This window comes from Mus musculus, chromosome 16 (assembly GCF_000001635.26).
Source record: "Mus musculus strain C57BL/6J chromosome 16, GRCm38.p6 C57BL/6J".
Classification (NCBI taxonomy): domain Eukaryota; kingdom Metazoa; phylum Chordata; class Mammalia; order Rodentia; family Muridae; genus Mus; species Mus musculus.
In genome coordinates, this window is record NC_000082.6 from 62,755,329 (window position 1) to 62,774,125 (window position 18,797).

General features: G+C 40.9%; 1 protein-coding gene and 1 long non-coding RNA gene across 4 annotated transcripts in view; one reads left to right on the forward strand and one right to left on the reverse strand.

Moving 5' to 3' along the window:
* The window catches only part of Nsun3 (NOL1/NOP2/Sun domain family member 3), a 54,441-nt gene that overhangs the window by 22,885 nt on the left and 12,759 nt on the right, over positions 1-18,797 (reverse strand). Inside the window, exons 4-6 of one of the 3 annotated variants that reach the window (XM_006521671.4) lie at positions 16,371-16,408; positions 15,330-15,484; positions 14,279-14,400 (exon numbers count right to left, since the gene is read on the reverse strand). In XM_006521671.4, the coding sequence (XP_006521734.1) occupies positions 14,279-14,400; positions 15,330-15,484; positions 16,371-16,408 (315 nt within the window). The other 2 variants (NM_178925.3, XM_011245798.3) reach the window with 2 other exon arrangements.
* Positions 83-10,916, forward strand: Gm52231. Its single transcript, XR_003951856.1, has 3 exons — positions 83-129; positions 9,304-9,440; positions 10,617-10,916. It is a non-coding gene; the product is annotated as a predicted gene, 52231 (long non-coding RNA).

Consider the following 18,797-nt stretch of genomic DNA (forward strand, 5'->3'; position numbering starts at 1 on the left):
GGCACGGGGAAGATTTTATATGAAGTTTGGAGAATGGGAAGGAGTTTCCACGGTGAATGAAATCATTGGCGGAAGTTTAAAGTACTGTGAATGCCTCAATTGTGCCGACAGGCATTCCAGTAATTCCAGGTACTTGCTGGGTGGGTTCTTATCAGGAAAAGAGGAAGTTGGATTTGTAAATTGGCCAAGTACTACTTGACCTTCCTCAGGTAGAGCATGTAGTATGGGAAGTGCTCCCCAGGCAAGGTCAGAAAGGGGGAAGCCCTGCTAGTAAAGGGAGTCTTCCATTTTGTGCAGAGGAGCTATCCTATGTGATCATGGTAGACTGCGATTTTAATTAGCAGCTTTCCCCCTGATGTTATAATCGTTCTGCACAGGTCCATGCATTTGGTTTTGTTTCTATTTCAAGACAGCACTTTGCTTGACAAAACTCTGGCTGGCTTGGGATTTGCTATGTATTCAGGCTGGTATAGACTTCATGCAAGCCCCTGAATTTAGTGGCAGGCATAAGCCACTAAACTTAGCTTGCAATTTTAAAATATAATGAATAAATGAATGAGTTTTATCTTAAGAGGGAGGTCATGAGGAAAATATTCAACATCAAACATAAGAATGAATTTAATTTCAGCAAACATTCATAAAATTCAGAGTAAAACCCAGCTCAAGCAGCCTCTAAGAGAGGCCAGAAGCTTCACCTGGGGAAAAAAAATAAAGGTTTTCCTATTTATATGAAATGCAAAAGGTCTTCAAGGCAACCTAGCCTTAAGATGAGTCCCACAATAAGTAACACAACCAGTAAGGGCAGGCTACTGCTTAAAGCACTGCGGCCCTAGCCCTGGTAACGTGGAATTGTTGCTGTGCTGAAAGATTTTATTTTTAATTATGTGTTTAAGTGGTTGTCTTTTTGTAGATTTGTATCTGTAAGTACACTACCTGTGGAGGCCAAGGGAGGGTGTTATATCCCTTGTAGCTAGCTGGAATTAGCAGGAGTTGTAAGCCATCTGTTACGGGAGCAAGGAATCAAGCTCTGGGACTCTTCAAGAGCAGAACTCATCCCTCCAGCCTCTATTCGGTAACTTTTAGTAAGTAACTTGACCCCATTAAAAATGGTTACTGCCTTAAAAATGAGATGTGTAGTACCAAAAGTATAATTAAATAACTTTAAATACAATTATCTTAGATTTTGTTAGGTTTTTTTTCTTGTTTTGTTTTGTTTTGTTTCCTAAGAAAAGAGACATCTAACAGAATATATTTAAAGATGGTGGTAAGGGCAATTTGATCTAAAAGGGAGAAAATAAATTGATTTTCAAGGAAGATACTTCCCTTAGTTGATGGAATAACAGAACCAACTGAATCAATTTAACAAACTGTCAAACTATAGCGCTAACTCTTCTGAGCCCTTTAAATCTCTGCTTTGTGCCTTTCCTTCCTCCAGCTGCAGTGTCTAACTCCTCTGCCCCCATCCCTGTTTTTACCCCAGGACTGGGGAGGAGCTCTTTCCTTTATTTTTCTTTCATTCCTAGATCTGCCTCTTCGCATGGTTCACCCTTGCCCTCTAGTTTTCCTTTCCAATTTTCCTGCTTTTGTTCCTTTTCAGAGGCTCTCACGTTGTTCCTTCCCACTGCCTGTTTCTCATCACCCCCTTCCCTGTCTACCAGTTTACTGGGGCTGCTGGAAAGCAGCAGTCGAGGCAAGAAAGCATTGTCCCTGTGCGACTATGCACTGCAACCACCGAAGCATTAAGGTGAAAAGTTGGGGCTCATGTGCAATCTGTCAAACAAATGCAGATTTGAAATTAAGTTTTAGGTACTATAAACATCAAAACACAGAGATTCCTAGGTTGATAGCTAGCCGGTGCTATCATCAGTTTTAAAAGTATTATTTTACAAGCCTTGAGGGTACCCGTCCCTGTGCTCTTAGTAAGTAATCAAACTTCTAGATAGAACCTGTTTATTATCACAGAAGTTCTGTAAACTAAAGATAAGGAATCATGACCAAGCTTGCTGTTTTCAAAAGCATCATGCCCACAGGGCAGACTTCTGTCAGTATAAGAATCGACATAGCCACCATCTCTCTCCTGGCAGTCAGTTTTTACCTTGAAGAAGGGGTATCTCTTACACATGCGACGAGAACAGGGAAGCAGCACCAGGTGTCCCTGAAGCCGACTACACAGCGCAGGCTTTAGCACACTTATTACCAACTTCCACTTAAGCATCTCAAGGTGTGTGTGTCTCCTGCAAAGTTAACTCCTTCATTAATATGTGTATGGGGAAGGGATAAGTATTAAAAGTTCTCTGATTAATACTAAATATAATAAATGTAAGATTACGCTGCCTAAATTAGCAAAATGTGGCAGCACATCATTAAGTCTACCTAACTTCAAAGATGGGATCTTTGATCTACCAAATGAAATCTCACTTACTCAGAGAGAGGAAATTAAAAAACTGTAAGCAAATCAACAAAACTCCCCTCCTCCTCTCCTCTCCTCTCTCTCTCTCTCTCTCTCTCTCTCTCTCTCTCTCTCTCCCTCTCTCTCTCTCTCTGTGTGTGTGTGTGTGTGTGTGTGTGTGTGATTGCAGAAGTGTTTCTGGGAAGGTTTGTGTGTGTGTGAGGCTGTAGGGTGTTTCCGACAAAGTTACTTGTGCGTGTGGTGTTTGTGTGTGTGTGTACATGTGTGACTGGGCGGTTTTTCTGGGAAGGTTTGTGTGTGAGTACAGAGGTCTTTCTGGAAAGGGATGGACAGAACAGACAAAGGTTTGGGTTTTATCAATGAACTTAAACACGCATAACATTCTCAAAAACAAAAACCATCAGAACCAATCTAATTTGGATTCATGACAAAACATGTTTCTTAACAGAACTGTTTAGCAATGGTTTTGAGATACTATTTTTCCCCACTTTTATTTTTCAAATAAGAAATGGTCTTTAAATGAAATTCTACTCCAGATAAGAATATCACACCTAGCACTTCAAAAGCAGTCAAAGCAGTGGTTGGTCCCTCCTTCCTGCCCTAAACTAGGGAAGATGTCTGGGCAAAAACTGTCAAAAATGGCTGGCTCCTGTCAAAAAGGCAGCACCAGGACACCTTGGCCTATAGCAGTCACAGAAGCTGTCCCTGGTGGGCGGAGCATCTCCTTTCCTCCAATTATAGGCACTGTCACACAGGAACTGTCCATGGTGGCATAACATTTCCTGCCTCAGCCTAGTGGCATCATGGGAGCTGTCCAAGGTGATGAATCCTTCTTTCTTGTCTGGGCTTGCAGCCACTGTGAGACACTACTGCAGGAGCTATCCACTGTGGCAGCACCTTTTCTCCAGCCTCCCTAGCAGCTCCACAGAGATGGCACCTCACCCAATGCTGCCCCGTGGCCCAATGCAGGGGAAAGGGGATGAAAATACCCACCAATCCCTGAGCAGAAAATCCTACCAATCCCTGACTTCCCCACCCCCACCCCCCACATACATACAAAACCCATTAATCCCTAAACTCCCTAAGCTCAGGACTTGAAATCTCACCAATCGTCAATGTGGAAATCTCTGCTGTGAACAGCTCTGCCCCCTAAGAAATCCTATATAAGCCCTGCTCTTTGTTCAATTTCTCACTGTCTGATCCTGGGAGTAGGGGGCAGCCATACCTAGATTTGTCACCCCAATTAATCTCTTTTATGAGATTCGCTGCCTGTTGTGACTCTGTCATTAGAAGAAGCCAAGAAGCAATAAAGAGAAGCAAAGAAATGGAGTAGGGCTGAGGCTGCTAAGCTCCTCAGCTCAGTTGGGGATACCTTCCCCTGGGAGCTGCAATGTCCTCTGCTGAGGAGGCTTCATCCCAGAGCTGTGTGATTCCTGGGCTTCAGTGTCTCAGCATACCATTCCTTTGGGACACTGTCCCACCTCAGAGCTGTGTGGTTCCTAGTCCCCCCCTCCCCCCCCCCCCGCCCCATGTCTCAGGATACCCTCCCACTGAGATACCTTTTCTGTTCATAACTGTATGAGTTCCTGGGCTTCTGTGTCCCAGGATACCCTTCCATCTGGACAGAAACACTAACAGACTAAGGGACTTTCAAGGTCATCTTATGTACTCCTTCAACATTAACTGAAACAATAATGTAGAGCGCTATCTTTATATATGTTTCCTGAATCAGTGCTGTAGAATCCAATATCTTATAGATATACCCTCAAACAGTGCTGTAGAATTCCTGTCTTTATAGATGTCCCCTGAACCAATACTATAGAACACTGCCTTTAAAGACATTCCCTGAATCAATCCTGCAGAAATCACTATGTCTTTACAGAACAGAGTCACATTGACCTAAATAATTCTTTAGAGAAAAACATTGATCTCCTCTTAGAGAAAGAAGTCATTTGACTCCTGCAGTGGCCAGATTATAAGATAATTAAAAGCCTGTAAGCTTTTGAGATGGCATCTTAGAGAACCCATTTAGGTCAACAGCATGGTAAACTCGGGTACCCAGAGTGAAGAGTGGAATGGGGTCAAGTGCCAGAGCATGGCTCTGATGGAAGAAGCATTGCAGGGAGCTGTGATTAGCAGGGTGCACTAATCTACTCTTATCTATCAGGTAAAGAAAGAGTTGAGAAGTTTCAAGAAGAATATGGGGTACCAAGTTGCACAAGAGACTACTCCAAGCCTGGTACAGTACAGCACAGTTATCGCAACTCTTGAGAAACACAGGTAGAATGGTCACTTGTGTCCAGAAGGCTTGCTTAGGCAACTCAGAAGGACCCTGTCTCAAAATAAAAAGGAAGGAGGCTAAAAGAGCCAGAGCTGGAACTAAGTGGAAGAATGTTCAGAAAATGCAAAAGCATACACTGGAAGTTCAGACCTGTATTCCCAAAGTCTGCATGCAAGCTACCAAGCAAATGTAACTTAGACTTCCGTTAATACCAATAGTATCTTACAAGCTTCATAAACTAAGGTGAGTTATATACTTACTACTCTACTTTGAAAATCTTTGTGGAAATAGAGATTGACTTAGCTGCTAAGATGCTTGTCACATATGCATGAAGACCAGACTTTGATCCCCAACACCCATGTAAAAGCCAGGGATGGCAGCATGGATCTGTGACCTCAACGCTGAAGGAAAAGTGTTGGGTAAATTCCCAGAGCTCAACAGTTAGTCACCCTAAATGAATTGATAAAGTCTAGGCTTAGTAATAGACCCTGTAGCAAAATAAAGTGGAAGCAAGAGAGAGAGACACTTGATGTTAAGCACTGGCCTCTACATATAAGGACATATACATGCATGCACATTCACAGGTATAGATGAATATATAAGATCTATGTCCCTTAACTTAATTTCTCATTAATCACTCATTTGGAAAGTCTCCATAGTTCCTAATTAACTTTCTTTCATGTTTTCTCCCGAATCTCTATCCTCTACATGGAAGAGCGAATCTTTCTAAATAGATGTAAAACAATAGCAGTAGGTTCCCCCATGGGGTCCGTGAGGTCCCCAACCATGACGGCAGATTCACTCTACAAAGCATGTGGTTTCTTCTGTGCCTTAAATCCTGTCAAGAAGTATATGAGTAACCACTCAACAACACTTGTACAACTACACCCATAATATCTTGTCATTTGGTCTTTATTGTCCTTCACAGGGTTCACTGTTAGATAACAGTGTTGATGTCCCCCTCCCCAGCTGCATGCATAGCACTGTGCAGTCCTGTAAGAGCTAGCCACTAGGGGAATAAACTTCCTGGTCAGTATACATTTGATATCTCCACATCTTATCACCAGTATGTATGGGGTCTTCAGCAATATGGTTTTAGCATCAAGTTATGGCAGAGGACCAAGAGCAATGGCAATGGTGTGTCTATTGTGGGGTTCTCTTGGATACTTATGACTAAAATCTCAAGAGGGAACATCTCATACCTATCACTGAGATTTTTACTTGGCAAAACTATGCTTCTGGGATTAGCAAAATCCCCTATTCTGGGTAACTTCAATTGGACTCTTCTATACGAAAAATATACACAGAGAGAGACAGATACAGAGAGACAGAAAGAGACAGACACACAGAGGGAGATAGAGAGACAAATACAGATAGAGATATACACAGAGAAACAGACACACACACACACACACACACAGTCTATAAAATGATAGGTTTAAACCATCCTTAAAGTTAATTATTATCTGCTCAACTACGTCTTCTGTTCTACCGTCCCATCCGTCCTTCTTCCCATCCAATTGGCATTTATCTTTCTGGGTCTGGATTTGCTCAGCATAATTTTTCCAGATCTATACACCTACAAAGTTCATAATTTTGCTTTTCTTTTATAGCTAATTAAAATTTTACCGTGTAAGTACCGTGTTTTCATTATCTATACATCAACTGATAGACATCTAGGCATGTACTAGGTATTGTGAATAGAGCAGCTATGAACATAGATGAGTATATGTCTCTGCAGTAAGAAACAAAGTACATTAGGGATATGCTCAAGAGTGTTATAGTTAGGCCATGTGGTAGACCAATTTCTCATTTCTAAGAAACCACGGCACTGGTTTCCACAGTAACTGCACTAATTTGTACTCCCGGCAAAAGTAAATGCAGCTTTCCTGTTTAACATCATCCTTGCCAGTATCTGCTTGCTAGGTGGAAATATTATCAAGCTGCCCTCTAAATTTCCTCTTTTATATCCAAGTACTGGTGTAGCTCTCAGGCATAACCAGAGGATGGGAAATGCAGACTCAACTCACTAGCCAAGTCAAAAGCGTAAGTAGCATACTGGCCAATGCTCAATCGTGAATATACTCTCTCTCCCTAAGGTTCAGGGGGTCCTCATGGAAGAAGGGATGCAAAGACTGTAAGAGCCAGAGGTTGGGGAGGACCAGAGCTAAACAATACCTTTTGGACTTGATGTGACCACTGCACTCTTGAACACACAATGGACTCTTGCCGCCTGGGTGGCATATACCTTTAATCCCAGCACTCAGTCTAGACTACAGAACAAGTCCAAGACAGCAAGTTCCAGGACTGGAGAACCCTGTCTCATAAAACAAAACAAAACAAAACAAAACAAAACAAAACAAAACAAAACAAAAACCACCCAAAAATCAAACATAAAACAAAGTGTGAGTGCTTGAAGAAAACTGCACAAAAAAAAAAAAAAAAAATCCAGCTAGCTAACATTCTATCGTGATATGGGAAGGGATTCCTAACTGAGGAACTATGGACTCTTGATGGTGTATGGGGAGTGAGAGTCAGTTTTTGTTAAGCTTGTGGCTCCTAGTATATCAACCAAGCTCCAGTGGATGGCCCCAGAAGTAAATGGGCAGCACAAATTGAAGTCATTATGTCACTGAATAAATAAAAGGAGACATGAAGTTCTTAGATGGAAGGAGATAGGGTGGATCTGGGAGAAGATAAGACAGAGAACTGGGATTGAATATGGTCAAATTATAATGTACAAAATTCTCAACAAATTAACAAATCTAATTTTATAAAATGAAATCACATCACTGAAAAAGATTACTTCAGTATTTCCCTAATAATGAGGTATTTTCAGTTTCACAATACAACTTTGAAACTAAGTGTCAGTCAAAGGTACAGTTAAACTGATATAAGTAGAGGCTCAGGGTATGGCCAGTGCTTGAACACTTGCCTCGGATGGGCAAGGTCCTGGGCTTAATCCTTGGCAATGAAAAAAAAAGTATACAATCTGGCTCAAGAACATACAGGTTGGCAAAGAATAACTCCTGTTAGGTCAGTAAGATGGCTCTCTAGGCAAAGGTTCAGCCATCAAGCCTGATACTCGCAGTTGTATCTTAGAACCCAAAGCTTAATGTCTGCCCCACACATGCACGTGTGGTACAAAGCAAGCAAAGGGGGAAAAGAATAAACTACTAGAAAACACCAGTAATACAGCCCCATTTTTCTTTTTGAAACTATACTTACTTGTACATACATGCATGTGTGTGTGTATGCACGTGCATGTGTGTACATACATGCAGATGTGTGTGTGTATGCACGTGCGTGTGTGTGTATGCACGTGCATGTGTGTACATACATGCAGATGTGTGTGTGTATGCACGTGCATGTGTGTGCATGCGTGTATGTGTGTGTGTAGTACTACTTTTCTTGCCTTATCTGCCCTTTAGCTATTTCTCTAGTACAATCTCTATTACATTTTCTGATGTTTTCCTCAGGACATTAAAAGTACATCTTTTATTATTTACAATGATTGGCAACGCACCATATAAAGTAGATTTTTAATAGATGCTTGGTAAATTAATAAATACTGATAAAATCTTATACTAAGATTGTATTTCATAGTAATACAGACACTGTTAGTGACAAAATCCATAGAAAGATATCATTTCTGAGTGAAATATAAGAACTACAGAAGGATAGTACGATTTCTCCTGAACTTTGATAATTTCATTTTCTATGAAATTCTGATCACTATCATCAAAAAGAGCAAATGTATGAGCTGGATGTATGGGTAGATCAGGAGAGGAGCAGGGACCCAGGAGGAATTCGTTCCTGAGCCCGATCCTCAGCAGCAACAACAAAAAGTGCACTTTGCCAAATTACAGATTTAATTAACCTCAGAACCTCTGGTGTCTAACCTTAACCTTAAGAATGGCAGAGAAAGGAGAAACTCAGCGTTACCATTATTGGCAGAATACTTTGCTTCTGTTTTCTGGATTCTAAACATGTATGACTAGCATGTGCTGACAAACATGCAAAGTGAACCAATAGGAACTCATAGAGGACAGCGTATCTCATAACAGGAATAGTGAACGAAACCTCCCACACTGATGGAACCATACTGTATGCCTATGATTATGATGATTCTCCGATATCAGGACTGACTTTTTTGGTCAGCGTATTGATAAATGATAAAGGCCCATACTCCCAAGTCACGAGTAGTCCCTCAGCTTAGCTAAAGAGCATCAGAGATGATTTTTTTATTGCTTCTTTAAAACACAATTATTGCTGTCAGTGTACCACGTTTTAAGACTTGTTACCTGGATGATTTATACAAATTTTCAAAACATTACCCAATAATCTAAGCTTCCTCTTTCAATGAGTTCTTAAATTCAATTTCACTTGTCAAGTAGTGAGAACAGAAACCCAGAAGGGGTCAGTATTTTATGTGTGATTGATTTTCTTCTAGGAAATGGATGACATGATACATTACTGCAATAAGATACCTATATTTTTGTGATAAATCATACTCTTCCATTAGCAGTTCCCCAACCCCAAATCATGTAAACGTCTCCTGCACAAATATCAAAACTACTACCTAAGAAGACACCATGTTTCTCGTTTTCAGTGTACTTCTCCACTCCTTATTCTTCTGATCCACTGACATGTAATCGGAGTGACAGAATTCCAATTCTAGATATACACACGCATGGCACACACCAGCAATGACTGGCTCGGAAACCATTTGGAGAAGCAACCATTAAGGTATACAGCATTCTATGAATAAAATTGGGTTGTGCTCAACTATTCCTTTAATTCCTGCTCTTCCCTCTGACAGCCTAAGAATAGCTTAGGGGATGTTTGTGTGGTGGGATTTTATATACCTTGGATCTTCATCCTTGAAAACTTCCACAGAGATTTTCACATACGCTAGAGTCCCTTCTAAGTCTGCAATGAGCTCTGCCTTGGGACCTGACTTCTGTCAACACTCTGCCTGTTATGGATGTGGCTATCAGTGCTGGAAACAGTACACTAAATTATGTAATTGTCATGACTACATATACTACTGCATACAGACTTGCTTTTGAAAGACTTTATAAGAGAATATTGGAGCTGAAGACAGAGCTTCAGTTGTGAAGGGGCTGCCTAGTATCTGCAAGGCTCTGGGTTTGATCTTAGCACCAAAAGACACCTTCACCACACAAATCATGAAACAAAACAAAATACCAAAAACCTTACATATCTACTAATAGTTCTTTTTAGAAATTAAGATAAAAATCTTCCGCTAAATAAAATATCACTTTTCATTTATATATCAAAATATTAATATATGACTGCATACTATTTACTATTAAAGCTAAAATTCTAAACAGTATGAATATTGCATATGAAAGGAATCAGTTTTAAAAGTTCGGGGACAATCCATAGATAGCTCAACTAGAGATCCTCCTGCTTCAGCCCTCTTAAGTTCTGGTATTCAGCCTGAGACACATGGCAAGCTCACTATCTCCATCCTTTGTCCACAGTATCAGGCCAGGCAACATATGCTTCCCTTTTTCCTAACTGCTATTTACAAATGCAACCAAGGACTTATCAATTCTTTATACTTTGGCCAAAACTCGTACTATCCATTTACTCTTGTAAATTGCATAGAAATCCATTTATCTCATATTACAGAACACAACGATTATACCTTTCTTTAAAAAATAAGCATGCAAGAAAAATTAAAACAGAGGCCAAAGAACCTCCTTTGTAAGTGATAGTGGTATCTCTGATGTAATAAATTACCATAATCCTTTTCTCTTCTGAAGGGGAGAATGCGAGATAAGGAAAGATTGTTGGTATACTTTATCTTTTTCTGTATCAGTAAATCACTCTTTTAAAAAATGTGCCTATGGCTTTTGTATTTGACTCGCTGCTCTTTACCTTGTTATCACTTAGCCAGATACAAGCATCAGCTGCTTCTAGTCAGCCTACCCCAGAGCAGCCCAGGAATCGGAGGCGAGGCATGCAAACCTGCACACCAGTGTCCAGAGCAGAGGATGGATGGCAGCTGCAGTGATGGCCTTTCTCAGTTTCGTGAGGACATGAAAACTGACACTCAGTTTGTGCCCTGTCAGTGTGCTCGAACATAAGCTATCTTGTCCAAAGCGTAAAGAAGACAGAAGAATGGAGTCTCCTAAGGACCAGCTTCAGCTCTTATGTCAGAAGCGGTGCTGTATGTAATGATCTCCAGAATGACTGAAATGCTATAGCACCATAAAAAAGTCAGGACATGGAAAAATAACAGTAAAGTCAAACCAAAGGCATGCGTGCCTGTGTAAAAGCTGTAATAATCAATATATTATGTAAAGTGCTTTCCTTTTATGCCTAATTACCTTGCAGCCCAATAATGATTACAAGACTAGGCTGCAATCTTGATCAGACTGACTTTGGGCAGAGTAATTATAGCTGTGTATTTCAAATATTCCAGTTTTGGAATTTGCTGTTTTGTAAACAAATATTAACTTATCTACTTTATATGTTGGCACTACATTCAGAATAAAAACTCTACTCTCCAAGATGCTTACAGTCTTTTTTTTTTTTTTTTTTTTTTTTTTGAGACAGGGTTTCTCTGTGTAGCCCTGGCTGTCCTGAAACTCACTCTATAGACCAGGCTGGCCTCGAACTTAAAAATCTGCCTGCCTCTGACTCCCAAGTCCTGGGATTAAAGGTGTGCGCCACCACTGCCCGGCCTACAGTCTTTTTTAAAGAATGATATAAGCATAGGCAAATATCTAGTGGAGAGCAACTACACACATATATCCTCTCTCTCTCTCTCTCTCTCTCTCTCTCTCTCACACACACACACACACACACACACACAGACACACACACACACAGACAGACACACACAGAGAGACATATCATTTTTCAAAACGGTAAAGACAGCATAAGAGTATCAACCCTAGTCCTAGTGAGTTGATTAAGAGCTAACAGAGCTGATTCCTGAAGCCAACAGTTAGAAGAAAAGGTTAGAATTAGAACTTTAAAGCACAATAACCAGGAAATGGAGACCTCAGCCCTGAAACCTGCAGCTCTGTGAGGTGTGGCTCCCGGAAGTCCATTACATGGAGAGGCTTAGGACACTGACGGTTAATGAAGAGTGGCCTTGACTACTGTGTTAAGAGCTGGAAGTCCTGCTGCTTAGGTGGAAGCACTACGAGCCAGCCAATGGGGAGGGCTCAAGGTACAGGTGAGATGCATCACTGTGGCTTCTCTGCACAATGAAGAGGTAGAGCTCACACTGGAGCACTGTCGGAAGCCAGCTGAAATCACTTCAGGGATGGCTACTGGCCGTATCTAGGCCAGGCTGTGAAGAGCTGAGAGAACCGGATGGAGCTGACAGACGTGTAACAGTTACAGGGATTGATTGGCTCTGGAGAAACAGAGTAGCTGAAGAAGGCTTCAGACTTAGGCAAAGACATGGCAGCAAGGCATTAACTAAGGAAGAAAACAGGCAGATCGATAAGGCTCTGATTTCATTTTTTATGTGTTGACTTTGGCAGTGGGGCTAATCAAGTGTTATAAATATGAGTTTTACCTTAACTGAGACGAATGTTTCTAGGGCAGTCTAGTAGGTTACTGAGTATAGGTGCAAGGCTAGGAAGAAATCTCAATGTAGATATATATTTGAAGTAGAGCACTTTATATCATTTGAACCCATCTCAATAAAATGATAGTAACAGATTAAAGAAATATAAAGTTTTGTGAGATGATCTAGGTAAAATATAGAGAAGATACAAACACAAGTAAGGAAACATAACCACAAATGCCAAGGGAAGGGAATAGTTTAAGATGGAGTAGGCAGTCACGCAAGCAACCTGTAAATAAGACTATGGGCTGCAATCATATACTTTGGAAGATAATTCAAACACAATAAAGAAAAATGCTATGATAGCAGTCCACTGAGACAAAAGACAGTGTGCAGAAACTGTTTTGAAAGAGAAAGAAAACAGAATACAGTAAACTGTTCCTCTAGTCCAAAGAAGTTGAGCAAGTAGACGTATGTAGAGACTCTGAAATACTACATATAAAAGTACAAGTTACAGCACATATGCACATAATAACACCTGCTATTTTTAACATATTTTTTTATGTATACTTACATACATAGAGATTGGTGCAGAAAGTTCTCCGGCATTTAAAACAAACTTAATCCCAACGGTTAGTCTTGTCTTAAAGAAACCTGGTACGTGCTTGGATGTGTGGCCAAGAGACTTATACCATTTACAACATCATCTTATAATATCAGCATTTCTGGATATTTTAATTGTTATTAAAAAATACATTTTATCTGGACCTGGTGGCTCCTGCCTATAATCTGAACACTGGAAAGGCTGAGGCAGGAGGGTTGAAAAGTGGAGGCCAGGCTGGGTTACAGAGCAAAATAGTGTGAAAAAAAAAGTGAGAAGGAAAAGAAAGAAGGAAAAAACAAAGGAAGGAACCTTAAAGCCCTCTCACACCTGAGCAGGTGAAGTGTGTGACAAGCATTTGCCATGCAAACCTGATGACTTGGGTTCAATACCTAGAACCTATGGTGGAGAGAAAGAACTGACTTCCAAAATTTGTTCTGTGACATCCATACAGGTACCATGCATCATGGTGCATATGCCTACACACACACACACAGAAATAATAATTCAAATTCCAGACAAATTTACATCAAAACTAGAGTGATTTGAGATAGAAAAATGTTCATTTAACAGCTTGTAGGTATTTTAGAGCTTTAATAAGAAAAGGCTTGTACAAAGGAAGCAAGCAGAAAACAAAGAATTGAGACAAAATGAGAAAAAAAGCATTAAATAAAATAGAAAATCCAAAGAGATTGGGTAGTAGCAGAATAAAAATAGTGAAGGCAGTCCTCTGCTACACATGTGCTGCAGGCCACGTACTTGCCGTGAATGCTCTTTGGTTGGTGGCTCAATCTCTGGATGGATGAGGGGAATGGGTGGGGTGGGTGGGAGAGTACCCTCTCAGAGGCAAAGAGGAGGGGGAAGGGGTGAAGAACTCTTGGAGTGGGGACCAGGAAGAAGGGACACCATTTAGAATGTAAATAAATAAAACAATTTTAAAAACTAGTAAAGGCTATTTCCTGAGAGGTGAACTGAAATATTCCCTGGGCCTGACTGCCTACTCACAGCTTAGAGAGAAATAACGAGAACCTTGAGGGAGACAAATGTGAACAAGTATTCACATCTTCCTAGGAGATGCGCTTCTCCACAAAATCACCAGAAGAGGAATCTGGTCCAAACCACTTCTACAGGAAGACAGCGCCATCCTAGCTAAACAGCAGGCTAAGCGCCTGGCTTCGGACAGACCTAGACAGAAACCAATTCTGAACCGCAGCAATGTCCTTCAGGGCTTTTGAAAGAGGCACTGAGAAAGAGGGCACTACAGCATGTGAGCTTAAAAAGTCGGCCTGGAATTTTTTTGCTTGGCCTTTTGGGGAATTAATCAGAACACCTACAAGGAAGTTTTCCATTTGCCCACTGACATGCTTGAGTGCAGCTATTTAAATTATATCAGGAACCCAAATGGGCTTTTGAATAAACAGTCCTCACCTTACGAGTTCTACCTGTAGGACAGGCAAATTCTTCCTTTGATGGATCCTATAGGCAGCTTTCTGAGAGTCCGACGAGAACAGCCAGCTTCGATCATTTGAACATGGAGCGTCAACTAACACCTAGAGAAAACAAAGAGGGCGGGCAAGGTGTGTGGAGTTGCTACATGGCAAACAGCACATAAATAAAGCCAGCACCTTAGGGACCCAAGTTGTGACACGCTAAGTCCTTCAATCTAGTTGTCTCTGTTTACAGAAAACTCTATGCAGTATCATGGTTTGTTTCAGTGGAGAGAGGGAACATGAGCAGACTCAACATCTATTGGTGCTATTGACTGAATTGAACACTATTCTTTTCCCTTTTTATTTTGGTTGTTTGTTTATTCATTTATTTATTTTGGTTTTTCAAGAGCAGGGCTTCTCTGTTTAGCCCTGACCATCCTGGAAGTAATGCTGTGAACCAGGCTGGCCTAGAACTCAGAGAACATCTTGCCTCTGCCTTCTGTGTACACCATCACAGCTAGCTGGATTTAACAGTCTTGATGACTACAGCTAAAACTTAGAAAAGCTACTCATCTTCAGGAAGTGAGACTGTATTTCTGAACTCCAAGTATTTTTTCCTACCCTAGTAAAGTTTACATTGTTGGGGACTGAAGCCAGGGTCACTGTTTCTTTTTAAGAGTTGAAAATTCAATTTTAATTTATTGAAATGGCCTTTCTTCATCTATCATCCTCTGATATGAAATGTTACTGAATTAAAGTAAAATGTATCCTTTTTTTTCCTTTTACTGGTTCAAAGGATAACTGATCATTTCCAGAGTAACTGAGGTCCAGAAAATAACTTTCTCTAATCCCCAAACCCAACATCACTGTTTGCACTGAAGCATAGTAACCATCAAATGAAAAACGCACCCACACCACATCCACTTTATCAAAGTCTCCCAGAGCCCTGAGAAAGTGCACCATCTGCAAGCAGAAGGAAAGGAACAACAGAGCAACACAATGCAGAATCACCAGGAGTCTGTCGGTTTTTCACAATACAATAAAAGTACCTTGTCAAATGTTGCAGGCTGGGCATCTCCCATTTCTCTGCCATCCAATTCAGACACTTTAATTACATTTATCAAAGGCTGTGGGATGAAAGATTCCAACGTCTGTCTCAGCCATCTTCCTCTCGGGCGATCATACTCGTTACAGAGAAGATAACCTGAATATAAAGGATTAAAAAGTTCCAAAGTATTCCAAGGCAATGTCATTGGCAAATTCTACTTTTCAGCAAAGAAACTGCAGAAAAATCAATGTTTCAGAGATACAGCTCAGAGGTAAATGTTATGATAACTTTATAAACAAAAATAAATGCATACTTTATAAAATATTTATACAGTGGTGTGCCTCACACACTCCTAGAAGCTATCACATTTATTCAATCAAGTTTAATTTGAAAACTTACAGATTGCTAAAGATGCTTAACAACCAATACCTCAGATACAGTTTTTCACTCTGAAGTACCAGCTGTTGACAGTAAGCAATAAATTCTGATAGGTGTGTAAAGTTCCTTGCTGGTGGAAGGCATTCATTTTAAATGAAGGAAGGTAATGCAGTGGGGTTTTTTGTTTGTTTTGTTTTGTTTTTTTAACTAAGTACATGAGCTCCCAGTAAGAGAAACAAGGGTTCAAACAGCCTAGGAAAGTTATTTAGCTCTGTGACAGCATTGGTTTCCTCATGGGGATTGGTAAAATGGGGATCATACCTGCATAGCTGTTGTGATTAAATGTGACAGAAACTGAGGACAGAATGGTGGCTAAAGAAGACCCTTCAATGGTGGTTTTCTCAAAGAGACACTGCTTTGAAGGGCTTGAAAAGTCAGGTGACAGAGTATCTCGTTTTAGCATAGTGTAAGAAGATGCACCAAGGAAGCAGAGAAGAAAGAGATGTCCTTGTCAGCATCCCTCCAAGTCTAGGCAGCGTGAAGAGGGATTCCCCTGACATCCAGTAGCCTAGCCTGCCTCACTGAAATACAGATCGTCTTGCAGCCCCCCACCTGGGCTACTACTAGGTGACTCCCTAGCTAGGCAGCTGGATGTTCCACCAACCTTGGGAAGCAGAGTTGCAGATAAGAGGCTCTAAGGACCTGGAAATCAAGCAGAAAATCTGAGCAGGTGGCTTTTCCTTGGGGCACAGTGTTGAGACGGCCTGAGAGTCCAGAGACTAACTCTACACTCCTTCTACAACCTTGGAGGACAAAAAAACAAGCAAGCAAGCAAACAAACAAAATCAGGGCCCATCCCACTAGCAGGTAAGACAGAAAAGTGTCAGGCCTTTGCCTTAGAACGGTGGCAATATATTATTATGAACATATCTCTCACAGTGAAAGAGGCTATCTTTTGCTAAACCTCACAGGACGCATTAACAATACACTTTGAGGTTACTTAAGACTAGTAACTTAAGTACTTAATACTGAGTACTATATGTACTCACCCTGTTTGTTTGACTTGCCTTTAAGAAAAAAAAAGTAATGACCAGCCTTAATTATTTTGTGGACTTCCTATATGGTCAGCTTTTATAATCTAAGCAAATATATACCTTTAATCTTAAAATATATGCATTTCCATGTCCCCCACCCACAAGTAATATATATGTGTGTACATTATATAAATGAGAGTACATAGAAGATAGGCTGAAAGCAACCTTATAAGGCAAATCTTCCCAATGACTATTGGAAGTGTCATGGATATAGGCCGCTAAGTCTGTTTGCAATGATGGTGCAGCACTGACATCAGTAAAGTGACATCCCTTGTAAAACCCTGTTCAAGTCTCTGTATTCTCCATTCCTTCCCATGTGCTTTCTGTGCTGCTCAAATAACACAGCACATCACTCTTTATTGGGGACACCGACACAGACACAAGCACAGAAAAGACAAGACAGCAGTTAGACAAGCACAGGTTCAGACCCTGACAGATTACAGGCACGAGAAATGATGGAAGACACAGGGAAAGAGAAGAGAGAATTCACATCTGGGCTCGTTCTTGGTAAAACTGCTCCCAGGACAGCGTTAGATTTCTCTTCCTTAATGCATTTGAGCTCTGCTGAGGTTGTTAATATTACCCTGGTAAAAGTGGGCACATTCTAGCAATCCCAGTCCATAGGCTTGTGCCTATGAACCGAGATCCCATACCTGCCTTAATGCTACTAAACTAATGCTAATCAACTAAACTTCTAACCTTCTTATGGCTGGTTATAGATGTTCAGGATCTCGGGTGGATATAAGTCCATGGGTGGATATAAGGCAGTATATAACAAGGCAGGTCTCAGTATCCCCATGCTATGATGGTCTCAGTAGGCTGTGGGCTCTGATTATAATCTTGGTTTTCAGTATTTTTAACCATGAAACTATCAATTCCACTTCCTCCCTGACAAATCAAGAGGCAGCAGCTATCTACTTCAAGGCAAGTAAAGAGAGGTACTGGGGTGTGGAAACGGTCAGCGGTAAAGGAGTTTGTCCCAAAGCCTGACCACATTACTTTGAGCCGTAGAGGCATTGAGGGAGGAGACAACTAACTCCTGAAAGTTGATCCTCAGGGTGCACGTGTTGGAGGGAGATTGCTGACTACTGCAAGTCAGAGTTTGACATCCACAAGTGTGTCCTGGCATGTGGACATGTGAACTTCCAACACACACATACACAAAAATCAAGGTTAAAAAAAAAAAAAAGAGTGGTGATTTTTAAGCAAAGAGAAGGGAGATAAGTATCAGTCATCAGGTAAGAGCCTGGCTTCATCCTTTCCCATGTGGCACAAAACCAGGATTAGCTCTAATGCCTGACCATAGAGCAGTGACTGCAGGTGAGCCATATGGACACACTCCAGCCTTGGAGTAAGGTTTGTAATGACAAACTACTACATTTAGGCACTCCTCTAGTTCATTCTGAACTGCATACCTACTAAAGATATGTGACAAAGTGTGGCTTGGGGAATCAGGGAGATGAACCAGCAGCAACAACAACAACAAAAAACCCAACGGTGGAGCTGTAGTAAACCCAGACTTAGGATGCCATCTAGTGCTGAAGCATCAGAAGGGCCCACAGACGCATGCGAAGTACCAGAAATCTTCATAGCATCATGACCACCTCTCATGGATAAAATAAGACAAGAACTGACCATAAAACAAGCAGCGACCTGCTTAATGAAAAGAGCTAAAAGTAGAACTTTGGGGAAAATTTGGTAAGATTCAAGGAAACAGAGAGGCAACTTAATACCTAAACAGAGAAACAACAACTTAAAGCTACTATTGACAAATACTAACAAATACTTAAATGCAATGGAAGGCGGGAACAGTAGAACAGATCAAATAACAAGAAAACCAGTAGTTGCCTTGAAAAGATACTGTTGGAGAAAAAAGTAAATAAAAGTGGGGGTTGGGGATGAGAATTTGATGTCACCATCAAAAGAGCAAGTATATGAGTTGCAGGGGTTCGAGAAGGAAGTGAAAATGCCAATGGGGTAGAATAGACTTCACCAGA